Raw genomic sequence first — 14,161 nt, forward strand, 5'->3', positions numbered from 1 at the left:
TGCTCCTTCCCAAGGCTCTAGGAGAGAATCTTTCCTTGCCTCTTCCAGCTTCTGGTGGCTCCTGGAATTCCTTTGCTTAAAGATACATCACTCCAATCTGTCTCTCTTCATGTTGTCTTGTGTGTCCCTGTATGTCCTTTTCTCTCTTACATAGGAAACTCCTCACTGCAGGGCCTACCCTAACCTGGTATGATCTCATCTTGATCCTTACCTTATTTTTATCTGAAAAGACCCTATTTCCAAATAAGGTCACATTCTGAAGCTCCGGATAGATTTCAATTTTGGGGAGACACTATCCAACCCACAATTTTCAATGTTTTATCAGAAGCCATTAGGAAAATAAGACACGTAATGAAATTTTACAAGCCCTGCTATAATATTTACCTGTTTTGAAGACAAACTGCTTGAGGGGAGGGATTGCTTCCTATTTTTTAGACTTCCTGCACTAGAGTAGTTGTGGATGTTAAGGACCCAGGAAATCATCTAATGTCTAATCTGAACTCCTCATTGTAGAAGGTGAAAAAACTAAAGAGGGGAAAAGACTTGTTCAAAGTCACGGTCACAAGCAGCTGCAGTAGAACTAAAACAGAACCCATACCCTCCCCTTTTGGTCCACTTACCCTGAGTGGTTGGTCAGAACTTGGGAGTAGCATATCCCCCTTCAAGGAATAGCAACAGTATCTCTAATCAGTGATAGAAAACTCCTCTTTCCCAGGGGGGAAGAAAGATTGTTTGGTAGAAATTGAAGCATGGAGGTTGGGACAATAATTTTGTGTTTTTAGCAAAAGAGCCTAGAGGAGCAGAGAGGGTGGTGGTGGTAAAAATGAAGGATGTTTCTCACATAAGCAATACATTACAGGGCCCAAACCGCCACACCTCAGGCCATGGTACCCAGCACAGTGTTCTCCGCAATGGGCAATGGCCTTGACCCCGGAGTCTTATTATTTCTAGTCCTCTGTTCAAGCTGCCACCAGTTAAGAAAAGAGTAGCTACAAGTGAGGGAAGCTGTTCATTTGTTTTCTTCTTGTCCATAGCAGTAGGGATGTTAATTATAGCTCTGAATGGTGCTTAACAAGAAATGCAGTAAACATGTGACACTGAGCTCAGTTAATGAGTATTATTATCCTTTTAAAATTCTGACTTCAGCAATTACACACTAATCAAGAGGAGTGTTTAGATGTGAGGCTCAACCCAATAGGAATTTGAGAGGACAGCTCAGAGCCCTGTCTTGGAGCGCTGAAACAGAAGAGCTTACAACCCCATCTTGAGCAGTTCAGTTCACACCTCTCTCTGGTGGTAGTATAGAAACAAATTTCTCACATTTGTTTCTCTGGATTATTTTTTGGAGGAGCTGAAGGAAGGGCAGAAAAAACAAGTTAAGAAACTCAAACTTTGTTTTGTCTTTATCGGTGGTTCCAGACTTAGCCCATATTTCTACCCTTCCAAAGCATCCACTCATCTCAGCACACTAGCATGAATGAGATGTGGCTAAAACCGAGTAACGTTGAATGACAGCCACCCCCAACCTCACCCATTGTTGGCTCCCAGACATCAGCCAATTGAAAAGGAAAGAAAAAAACACTTGGGTCATTGGCTGACTTTTACAATTGACCCCAATGCTAAGCTAAGGGTCTTGACATCCTGACTTGCTATTTCTGGGTACCTGCTCTAGGAACTGTCTGGATGGCAGTTGGATCAGAGAGGCTAGACTGGGAGTCTTCAGCTTAATTAGAAACACAGAAGGCCAGGGGCGCCTGGGTGGCGCAGTCGGTTAAGCGTCCGACTTCAGCCAGGTCACGATCTCGCGGTCCGTGAGTTCGAGCCCCACGTCAGGCTCTGGGCTGATGGCTCAGAGCCTGGAGCCTGTTTCCGATTCTGTGTCTCCCTCTCTCTCTGCCCCTCCCCCGTTCATGCTCTGTCTCTCTCTGTCCCAAAAAAAAATAAATAAAAAGCGTTGAAAAAAAAAATTGAAAAAAAAAAAAAGAAACACAGAAGGCCAGGGATGCCTGGCTGCCTCAGTTGGAAGACCTGATATTAATCTTGGGGTCGTGAGTTTGAGCCCCATGTGGGGTGATTACTTTTTTTAAAAAAGCAGAACAAAAAGAGCACCTGGGTGGTTCAGGCAGTTGGGCCTGACCTTTGGTTTCAGATCAGGTCATGACCTCATGGTTCCTGGGTTCAAGCCCCATGTTGGACCTGTGCTGGTGGCATGGAGCCAGCTTGGGATTCTCTCTCTGTCCCTCTCTGTCTGCCCCTCTCCTGCTCTCACAGGGGCTCTCAAAATAAATGGGCGAACTTTAAAAAATAAAAATAAAACACTACTAAAGGCCTGATTAATACTAGTCAACTCTTGGAGTTGCGGGGTAGGGAACTCAACATAAATTAGGTTCCAAAGCCTTCTGTAAAAGGACCCAAGGATGATGGGAGCAGCAAGTAGACCAGGGGAACGAGGCATGTGGCCTGAGGGAGAACAAAGAAGTTCTTTCATGGCAAGGGAATCGGGACTGGCAGGAAAGGGAGGGACCCTATAAAGTCCACAAAGCTTTTCTGTGAGATACATACTTTGCTGGAAAGTCTAGCTGGAAAACAGGAGCAGGGCCAAGATTCCATGGAGGCCTGAAGCCTAGGCCAGGTCCCCCCTCAGATCCCATCACCTTTCTCTGAGCATGTTCCATGGACCCAAGTTCCACAGTAACCAAAACCTGAGGTTGGGAAAAAGCATGTCTTTGTTTACATTTGCATTTCCCAGAAATAATTTGACCAAGGAACATTTTGCAAACACCCATCACTGTCTCATGGATTGGAAATTCTAAAAACTTCATTTTGGAAAAGGTTTTTCTCCTTTAGGAAGCCCTCTTAATTGCCTCAACTAATTCACCTCTCCCTTCCTGTTTTGTGGCCTTTGATCACATAGGTAGATGCCTGTATGAATTTTATTCTGTAGTCAGTCTCCAAGGTAGGTGCAAAGGGCAGCTGTATCTAGCTTGTCTAGAGAGGAACAAGTGCCTTGAGACAGAGGAATATACTGCTTTGCCTGCCTCTGTGGCCCAGCCCCGATGAATCTTCCAGGATTGGTGATGAGGAGGGTGGTACAATTCAGCAGTCTGCCTTTCTCTCAGGTACACCCCCAAACCAGATCTGGGAAGAGCATCACTCACCTTGGTCACTGTGTCCTCTTGCCTGGGCATATTCATCCTCAACTGGACCCGGACCCCAGAATAAATGATCTTTGGCCAGGGCTGGGGACCAGGAGCAAGTAGGTCTAAGTGTTCGTGTGATTGTACTTGACTTGCCCTTAACTTTGAGGGAACTCTTGTGTTCCCCTTCTGTTCCAAGCAATCCTAGCCCCCCAAGGTAAACTTTCAACCAGTCATTTGGGGCTTTTACCCCACTGCTTCTTGGCTATACATATTTACTCAAACCACTCTGCAACTGGAATAATATTTATTTTTTTACTTGGCAAAAAGTCAAGTGCTACATTTTTAAAAACAAAATCTCAAACAATCAAACGTATTACCCATCACAGAAGAGGGTCTGGCAACAGTACAAAACATCCTACTTAAGATCTTTTTTTTTTTTTTTTTAATATACAAGTTGGTTTAAAATGATAGAAGTTCTGTGAGAACTAAGAAATCTACAGCCTGTAGTTTAAGAATAGAAAAAAAATTAAGACAATTAAAAGATCTATAGTATCCAGCATTTTACTTAATTCCCTGTTTATAGCACCTATTTCTCTAGGTTAGAAGATGAGAATTCTAGAACCTGTGGTATGTGCCTTGTATAACCAAGATAGGGTGGACTTGCTGTCTCCTCCCCCACCAGCCCCCATTACCAAGGAGAAGGCACTCTTTTTTTCCATCTCCCCACTTACACCCAGAGCAGAGGGGGATAACTGGGAGAGCAATTTAGAAATGAGAGTGCAGGAATAAATAAGACTTTTCCTTTCCCCCAGGATGGGCTGTTGACAGAAGCAGAGTATGTGCTTAGAATGGAGGAGGAATTTGTGGGTGGGAACAGCTGCTATCTGCAACATGATGCGTAAAAAGCAAGGAATAACTGGACATCACGGTCAGTCAGTTGCCTGCAAGTTTCAAAACCTCAGACTAAACACAGTTCAAGGGAGGAACAAATTACTAATCACATCAATGCTTTTACATGCACAATGTCGCTGGCTCTAGGCCACCACCACCACCGTGGGGCTAAGCCAACAGAGTGGGAGAGGTGGCTTCAACCCCAGCCCCACTGTAATAAGAAAATGAACATTCCACACATGAAGCACTCGCTACACACAGATAAACCCCCTGCTTACCCCCACCCTCCTGGACTGAACCCAATTTAGAAAAGCAAAGCAAAACCCACAAGATTAGAAGAAAGGCAAAGGAGAAGTTTCTCCACAAAGCCAAGGGGACTGAGTATGTGAATCTTAGCTAATGTAAGGCCCCCTGCTCCAGGCCCCTGAGATACCATATCAGGTCTTGTTTGAGGGAAGGAAAAGGAAGACTGGGATAGGGATTCTCTTTACCAAGTTCTACCAATGCTTCTGCAGCCTCGAGAACTGCATCTGGAAACCCTGATGTTTTAGGGGAGTGGCCACTGGCTCAGTAGATGGGACGATGACATGGAAATGACACAGAGAAGTGTTCTCACCTGGGGAACACAAGGTTGGGAAGACAGGTAGGGGATGGATCACCCTGGAGTCCTGGCATGAAAGTCACCAGGAAGCCTGCCATCTAACTCAAAGGGTTTTCCTGGTGGTGACTGTTTTTCTTTCTGTTTTTACTTCCTATAATCAGTGCTGTTAGACTTTAAAAAAACAAGATAAAGACTAGTCCCAAAGCTGACTCTGTGAATAAAGTTGTTTCTTTTATAAATATTTTAATTACAAGTAATTCTTACTCCAGGTAATTTCAGTGACACACGGTATTTGCAGGCACACAAGTTCTCTTTCTCTCTCTCGCTCTCTCTCTCTCACACACACACACACACACACACACACACACAAAGACAGCCCCCAAACTTTCACAGAAAGTCTGACAGCAACCACATAATTATAAAGGAACCCTACCTCTCAAGAGTGAAGTAAGGGTGAGAATGACTATGCCAGCCTCTGCCAGAAGCCAGAGAGGGGAAAGTGTGTGTCACTTAAAGAAAAAATACAAATAAGAATTAACAATGTTTGGTTGAGAAGCCAGAAAGAAAAAAGACAGAAGAAACTCTGATTACCAAAAGCGAAAAAAGGAAAAAACAACAAAAAACACTTCAGATTTCTGTACAGAGCTTCCTGTCAAGTGCCTAAACCATAGGCAAACTCTTGTGTTCCCACTAAAATGAGGGCCTCAAACAATTGGAAGAAAATCAAAAGAAACAAGGAAACTAAGGATGGAAGTTAGTGTAAATCTCTACATTTTGGGAAAGAGTTAGTTGTCATTAACTCCAGAGCCCAGCATAGTTTCCATGGAGCCCTGAAGGGAGGGGACCTCCTGCCACAAAGAGTTTCGTTCCGGACGAGTCGTAGCAGTGGGTGTAAACAGCATTGGGGAAGAAATCAATGTCCGAAAAGTAATTCCTCCACGTTTCATCATGATTCTATGGGAAGAAAAAGAGATTGTTAGCACCTCTAGGCCATAGGGCAGAAAAGGGGATAGGAAGGGACAGGAATTCCTTCTGGTCTCCTTAAGAGGAGAGGGTCTTGCATCTAACCTGATGTCAGGAGACTGGTGCTCATGGGAACTGGAGCCTCATTTTTCCAAATGAACATTAGGGAAAAGTGAACAGGCTGAAGAACTGCTATACAAACCTAAGGTCTTCTCAGGACAGTTGGGACCAAACTCTTCAATAATAATTCAGTAGCGGCTACGGTGGGGGGGTTCCTTCCTTCTGCTCTATTATCACCTGGGGGTAGTCCTAAATCAATTAGTGTGTCTTACTGGGCCTCAGTTTTCCCATTAACATGTAGACGCAGAAGCAAAATCAAGGGAAAGTGCCTTTCTCTGCTCTAAGAGTACCTCTTACCAGTGAAAAAGTATGTGACTAGCTGGTGTTATCAGTGGGGGTGGGAGCAGATGGGTAGACTGAAGACAATTTTTCTGTCACTGTTCAGTAACCATGTCAGGCACGGTCTTACTCACCAGCCAGCCCTTGCCAGTGGTTAGTTTCAAATTCTCCCCTGCTAGTCTGGGCTTAGACCCATAACAAGCTGAGAGCCTCTCTTCCAGGAATCTCTGAGCTCGGATGTCATAGAACAGCAGGGAACCCTGCCCTGTGCCCACAGTGATGATATGCTCATAAAAGCTCACTGACCGGATCCCTGAGAGAGAAAAAAGGAAAGGGCAATGAGTAGGGAGAATATGCACTTGATGGTCTGACTACCTGAATTTCTCCAGCACTGAGTTCACATGGCACCCACATACCAGACAGTGCCTTTCCCATGGCAGGTATATCTCATGCAAAAGCCTTAGAATGCTGATGCCACACTGCCAATCCATGCACTAACAGGGGCCTTCCCATAAACCTTAGGGAAGTGCCAGAGACCAAATGATGCCTAAGATCTTTTAGCCTAAGACCTTAACTGTGCCCTGAACCTTCCTGCCTCCCCTAGACTTACTGTGGAGTCATCTTTCATAACTCTAAACAGTTATATGTAAACTCAACTTCTTCACTGTGTTTCAAACCTGTACTGAAACAGGGTAACCTGCATATTTATATATCATTATATTAATAAGGACTTCTTCCTATCTGACCTAAAACCCCTATCTGACACTGCAAGAGGTCTTTATCTGGTACTGTGTCTGTGGATCAAAGAAGTGCATGGGGTACGAAGATGTCTCTTGGCACATAGGAAGTGCTTGATAATATTTGTGGAATCAGTATTTTCTTATTAGTTATGAAAGCTACTCCTGTAACAGTAACCAAAATATCTTATTAAAGCTTTATTTTTTTAAGACTCATTTTTTAAAATTTTTTCAACATTTTTTTTTTAACATTTATTTATTTATGAGACAGAGAGACAGAGCATGAACGGGGGAGGGTCAGAGAGAGAGGGAGACACAGAATCCGAAACAGGCTCCAGGCTCTGAGCTGTCAGCACAGAGCCCGATGCGGGGCTCAAACCCATGGACCGTGAGATCATGACCTGAGCCAAAGTCGGATGCTTAACCGACTGAGCCACCCAGGCGCCCCTCATTTTTTTTAATTTTTAAAAAATGTTTATTTATTTATTTTGAGAGAGAGAGAAAGAGCAGAGAAGGGGCAGAGAGAGAGAGAGAGAGATGGACAGAGAGAATCCCAAGCAGGCTCCACATTCAGAGTGAAGCCCGACATGAGTCTCATGACCTAAGCCAAAATCAAGAGTCGGTCACTTAACCAACTGAACCACCCAGGTACCCCTAAAACTTAAACACAATTTTTAACTAATCTCTACACCCAACATGGGGCTTGAACCCACAACACCAAGATCAAGAGTCACATGCTCCACCCACCAAGCCAGGCGCCCCTCTTAAAGCTTTTCATTGCAGACATCATTCCAGCCAACCCTAATCACTCTTCCCCTTAAAACTCTCATTACACACATTATTCTCTCTGCACTGAAACATGAGCATCTTAACTAAAATTGAAAACAAACCCCAAACAAAAGCCACTTTTGCAATATCTGAATAAAAATAAACACTTCTTGAAAGAAAGAGGCTAAACTGTAATTCTTATTGTGCCTTTTAGGACTCCCAGGATAATGTAGCTACATTTTTGCATGAGAAGGGGAACAAAGTGAGATGAAGAAAATACACTCTGTTAACTTGAATAATCTGTATTCTAGTCCCTGGCTGTTCTTCCACCAATCCAGAAGATACTGAGCATGGAATTTAAATGCTCTGAGTCTCAGTCACCTCATCTAAAAAACAGAGTTATTAACACTAACCTTACCTTTTCCTACCTGCTTTTTACAGGGTTCTACGTAAGATGAAATAACATGTCAGATAAAGATATACTGAAATCTTAAAGTACAGCACAAACATAATCTTTTTATTCCTTGATAAAGAAAGAGTGCTCTCAGAGAAAATATGCTATAAAAGATGGGAGGCTGAAGCTACAACTCACCCAGTGATCAGAACTAAACTATTTTCTTCAGCTTTACTGAGGTATAACTGACAAACAATACACTGTACATATTTAAAATCACAATCTGAAGTTTTAACATATGTATATACCCATGACACTATCACCACAATCAAAATAACTAATATATGCATCACCCTCAAATGTTTCCTCATGCCCTCTGTAAACTCCTCACTGTATATCATCCCTTGGCATAAAATGATTTTTACAGTTCAGATGGGGCACCAGCAAAAAACTACCACAGGGCAGAAAGTCAAGATCTATGAAGAAATAAGAAAACCACCAATATCCTGACTGTTGGTTTCTACTGAGGCTTCTGTGGCCACAAATTTGTCTGTGGTGTTTGAAGCTCTGTTGCCATCTGTGAGTATTTAAGCTCCCTCCATGTGTTACCAAACACCAGGTTCCATAAAGATCATGACTGTTATTTGGAAATCAACACAGAAACTGAAAGTCAAAACCCATCTGCAATGCAGCTATAAGCCTCAGGGGCATACCAGGACTCTTACCACTGCCTCGCTCCCTGGAGCAAACAGACTTGACGTTGTATGATGGCTGCCGTGGATCCAAGAAGGAGACATGAGCTTGGGAGCCCACTGCATACACCGACCATTCACTACCATAGGCCAGGCACACATTCTCACGGCAATATGGCAGTTTGGTGGAGAGGAGCTGAAACAGAGAGAGGAAATGATGCACCCATGGCAATACCAGAGAGTGTACTATAGGGCACTGTTTTTATTTATTTATTTATTTATTTTATTTATTTATTTTTTTATATATGAAATTTATTGACAAATTGGTTTCCATACAACACCCAGTGCTCATCCCAAAAGGTAGGGCACTGTTTTTAGATGCCCACCTGTGTGGGTTTCCTTCATACACAAGCCACACAAAGTCAGAGACAAAAAGACAAGCCCTGATTAAGGAAATAATGCCCTGTTCCACCCCTAAGTAAATAAGAGAAAGAGAGAGTGACTGTTAATAAGAAATAAGATCTAATACTGAAGAGGACTGATTAGGGGAAAAAAGGTTAAGCTGGAATTAAATAATCAGAAGCAGAAAAGCCTAGACCTACAGGTTATTTCCAGGGGTAACCCCAGGGCACTAAAGCCAAGGTCACATTGTGTTCTCTGCCAGCACCCTCTCTGCCACCACCCTCCTCACTACTCTTCAGATAAAGGGGCTAATTTCTGGCTATCCTCAGCCTAGGTTCCCAATTGTATGAGAGTTGTACACTACAGAAAGCACACTCATGGTTGAGCATGGCTCAACCCTAGGGAACACCAGTCAGCCTTAACCCTTAAGTCAGTCCTCAGCAGGTGCCAACTGCATGTAAGGCACCAAGCAAGGAGCTCAAAGGCTGCTTCACATGAAGGAGTCAGTAATTCCTGAAGCTCTGCTTCTTCTTGAGGACGAGTCTATCACAGAAGTAATAGGCAGCAAAGGCCTCTGGGACAAGAAGAGGGCAAATAACCCACAGACAGATTTGACTTTATGCAAAAGTTGCTTGTAAAGATTGTAAATCTTCTCATTACCTATTATTTCAAAGATGGTTTATATTAGTTTAATTAATTTTCAGTTGCCAGTGATTCCTAACTTTTAGGTTCTCCTGCCCTTATGACATGCCAAATGGCCAATAATCCATAACTAAATACTTAAATGCCTTGTGGATTGGAGGACTGCTAGTTAAAGGAGTCTTTCAGTAAGTTCTTGCAATGTGAAAGAATCACCACCTCTGATCTCTTTAAAAGACTTAAAAGAGGCACATCAGACTCAGAATTCCATGCACTGTGCAATAACATGGCCAGACCCTTGGAAAACTGATGCTTTAGACAGAATGAAAAGGCTTAGGGAGAGTATTTTAACCAAAAGGTAAATTTTTAGGTAAAACCACTAAGTCATGTTCATCACACCTTAGACAGTGTATTTTCAGCCTTCCAGAGATGAAAGTAACCATCCAGAGACACTGCTCCCAATTCCTACAAGAGCAATGAAAAAAATAGGTTATATTTCAATCTGTAGCAACTAATATACAATAGTAAGCAGGGGAAGACCCTGAAGGTTGGGGTCCTCCCATTGTTCATTCTTATCCCATGAGGATTCCAGCAGGGGGGGCCAGGGATTGTTAATTGTTAGTCCATCATCTCACTCTATGGCACTCTATGGCATGCAGCTGGATGCAGCTCAAGAAGCCAGCCAGGTTAGGGGCGCCTGGGTGGCGCAGTCGGTTAAGCGTCCGACTTCAGCCAGGTCACGATCTCGCGGTCCGTGAGTTCGAGCCCCGCGTCGGGCTCTGGGCTGATGGCTCAGAGCCTGGAGCCTGTTTCCGATTCTGTGTCTCCCTCTCTCTCTGCCCCTCCCCCGTTCATGCTCTGTCTCTCTCTGTCCCAAAAATAAAATAAAAACGTTGAAAAAAAAAAAAATAAAAAAAGAAGCCAGCCAGGTTCTAGCAGTAATATAAATACCTATGGTTCAGAAAGTTCCTACTATGTAATCATTCCCATGACATCTCGTTGGATAGTTCTAGCAGAGCACACACATGAAGGACAGTTTCATAAATCTCAGTGTGAAAGCTTCTATGATTGGAGGATCTAAATCTACCTCTAAGCCATAACTATGGACAGGAGATAGGAGACCAAGGGAACTATCTTTCAAATGTGGCCTGATTCAGATTTGGGGAGCTTTTCTCCTCTTCTGGCTCTGAGTCTCCACCTTAACATTCAATACTGCCAGTTTCAGATCTGACTCAATGATTAGGTAAGACCTGCTGGGAGTGTTGATAAGAGGCAGTGAAGAATGAAAAGAACCTGAATACCAAAGACAAAAAAGTGATCATTTTCAGAGGCACATATGAAAATCACACCCAAAATAGAGCACTTGCAAAGGCATGTGCAAATGAGAGACAGTCAAATCAGAGTGGCCCTGGGGAAACTCTGAGAGGCTGACCTACAAATATGGACCATCCAGAGAAATACTGCAGAGCTCAATGCAAGGGATGGGTTTTATAATCTCAGAATTTCTCACCAGCATCCCTCAGCCTTTAATTCTCCATAGGCTCAGAACTAAGCTATGTTACAAGGACTGACTTGGAAAGAGAAGGGAAGTGAATCTTACAAGATTTAAGCCAAGAAGCTGAAGCAAGAGGAATAGGCTTCCTCTTTGGCAAGGTCATACCTTATTCTTGTTGTTGAAGGCCAGAGCCCGGACCTTGCAGTTGTCAGGATTTGTGTCCTCCTTGGGAATGTCCTTTAAGGCCTTGTGAGTGATGTGAGCATACACAGGGACCCGTGACACATTGTGCCTTGCATCACTTTTGGTCAACACATCATCTGTCACCTCCCAGAGTCCCATAGAGCCATCACGTGAGCCTACAGAGCAAGGAAACCACAGATGTCAGACATACTCAAATCTCTATGGGACAGTCCTACAGAAACCAAGATGGGCTTTCTTAGTCTAGCTCTCTGGGCATCATCCTCATATGTGCTGAAGCTTGGTCAGGTGGCCCAGCACAAAACAGAACAGCATACATTTTAATAGTTACATCAAAAGGATGATTCAACTAAGGTATAGGAGTTATAATATAACCTTTAACCATTGGTGAGATTTTTCAAGAGAATTATAGTTGGAGAAAGCTCAGTAATTTTCCAAGCCAAATGCTTAGGTCACTTGGGCATGCACAGGTGATGTCTGCTGGGCAGTAGAGTTTGGGAACCTCCACCTTAGAGCAACAGTACTTAATGTCTTCTGAGTCTTGTATGCCTCTGAGAGACTTAGGAATGTTAAAAACCCCTTTCTCTAGAAAACTACACAAAATACCACATTGTACATTCAATTTTAGGGAGGTTCATGAACCTCTTGAAGGCTTTCCATGGACCTATAGGGACCATAATTCCCATATTAAGAATGTTTGGGGGCACCTGGGCAGCTCAATGGGTTAAGCATCCCACTTTGGCTCCGGTCATGATCTCACAGTTTGTGGGCTTGAGCCCCACATTGAGCCCTGTGCTTGACAGCTCAGAACCTGGAACCTGCTTCAGATTCTGTGTCTCCCTCTCACTCTGCCCCTCCCCACCCTCTCAAAAATAAACTTAAAAAAAAAAACAAAAAACAAAAACCTTTAAAAAAAGAATGCAAGTTCGAGGCACCTGGCTGTCTCAGTCAGTAGAGCATGCTACTAACTCTTGACTCATGTTGGGTGTGGAGATGACTTAAAAAAAAAAAAAAAAAAAAAAAAAAGGATGAGCATTCTGCAGAAAATGAATACTTAAAAACATAGTTTTCCTTAGCAAACAATAATGAAGCACTTAAAAAACTAAAAACACTTTTCTTTGAACTGAGCCCTGAGTACATTGCTGGTGGCAAGCTTAAATGGGACCATCTTTCTGGAGGACAACTGAGCATCTGCAGCAAAAACCAGGAAGTGTGTGTTCCCATCTAGGAATAATGCACTATCATAAGACACATACAAAAAGATGTTTATTCAGAACAATCTGTATGTCCTATAAGAATAAGGCTGTGTTATAGTCATAAAATAGAAAATCAAAAACCATTAAAAAAAATCCTGTTTTGGGGTGCCTGGGTGGCTCAGTCGGTTAAGCGTTCGACTTCGGCTCAGGTCATGTGATCTCGAGGTCTAGGAGTTCGAGCCCCGCGTCAGGCTCTGTGCTGACAGCTCAGAGCCTGGAGCCTGCTTCAGATTCTGTGTCTCCCTCTCTCTCTGCCCCTCCCCTGCTCTCTCTCTCTCTCTCTCTCTCAAAGAAATATTAAAAAAAAAAATCCCGTCTTAGGGGTGCCTGGGTGGTTCAGTTGTTGAGCGTCCACTCTTGATTTTGGCTCAGTTCATGATTTACAGTTTATGAGCTCAAGCCCCAAACTGAGTTCTACACTTATAGTGCAGAGCCTGCTTGGGATTCTCTCTCTGCTTCTCTGCTGCCTGCATGCACACGAGCACATTCACTCTTTCTCAAAATAAATAAATTTCAAAAAAAAATCATGTTTTAAAATTCCTTTCCAGTAAAGTTATTTGCCAACTCTCCTTTAGACTAGAAGATATCCTTCCCATACTGCAAATCTCACGAATGTTTCATAGTAAAAATTATCCAACATGAGAGAAATACCATCCAATTTGTGTGCATCTTTTCTTTTAAAGATTTTATTTTCAAGAAACCTCTACACCCAACACAGGGCTCAAAGCTACAACCCCGACATCAAGAGTCACATGCTTTACAGACTGAGCCAGCCAGGTGCCACCAATTTGTTTGCATCATAACGCTTATGGACAGGGATTCAAAGCAGAGGTTTTATTACATATGAAATGTAGAAAAGGCCAGAGAGAGAAGGACACATCCGAAGAACTATGCATGGTTTATAATGCAAATTAAAAAATAAATCTGTACAAGTTTTGGGGTGCCTGAGTGGCTCAGTCGGTTAAGTGTCTGACTTCAGCTCAGGTCATGATCTCTCAGTTTGTGAGTTCGAGCCCTGTGTCAGGCTCTGTGCTAACAGCTCAGAGCCTGGGGCCTGCTTCAGATTCTGTGTCTCCCTCTCTCTCTGCCCTTCCCATGCTCATGCTCTGTCTCTTAATAATAAATAAACATTAAAAAAAAAAAAACTATACAAGTTTTATTATGAAAAATTTAAGCATACTGAAATGTTGACAGAATTTTACAATGAACTGTATTCTATCAACATTTTATTATACTTGGTAGGTACATCTATCCATATATTCATCATTCATCCATTTTAACCAACTAAAAATATGTACTGAAAAATGACTATTATTTTAATATTATATTTCAAAATATTAATAGTAGTTATCTCTGGGTAGAGATATTGAGGGTAGTTCTTATTTCCTTTTTTATCTATATTTTAAAAATTTCTTATGATTAACACCTATTACTTTTAAAATAAAGAAAAATTATTTAAAGAACTAGTTGGGCAGCATCATGAAGATTGGATTAGAGAAGACAAGTACAGAAGCAGAGAGAAAATATGAAAGGATATTAGGGGTAATTCAAGATATAGATGATGAGCACTCTAGCATAGAAAA

At 42.6% G+C, this 14,161-nt stretch overlaps 1 protein-coding gene across 1 annotated transcript in view; it reads right to left on the bottom strand.

Moving 5' to 3' along the window:
• Positions 1 to 3,427: 3,427 nt before the first annotated feature.
• DCAF12 (DDB1 and CUL4 associated factor 12) overlaps positions 3,428 to 14,161 on the bottom strand; it is a 38,614-nt gene continuing 27,880 nt past the window's right edge. The window contains exons 5-9 of the mRNA XM_030292715.2: positions 11,287 to 11,480; positions 10,026 to 10,091; positions 8,619 to 8,781; positions 6,129 to 6,307; positions 3,428 to 5,586 (exon numbers count right to left, since the gene is read on the bottom strand). Coding sequence (XP_030148575.1) covers positions 5,428 to 5,586; positions 6,129 to 6,307; positions 8,619 to 8,781; positions 10,026 to 10,091; positions 11,287 to 11,480 — 761 coding nt within the window. The 3' untranslated portion in view covers positions 3,428 to 5,427. The remainder of the gene's footprint in view (positions 5,587 to 6,128; positions 6,308 to 8,618; positions 8,782 to 10,025; positions 10,092 to 11,286; positions 11,481 to 14,161) is intronic.

This window comes from Lynx canadensis, chromosome D4 (assembly GCF_007474595.2).
Source record: "Lynx canadensis isolate LIC74 chromosome D4, mLynCan4.pri.v2, whole genome shotgun sequence".
NCBI classification, from domain to species: Eukaryota; Metazoa; Chordata; class Mammalia; order Carnivora; family Felidae; genus Lynx; species Lynx canadensis.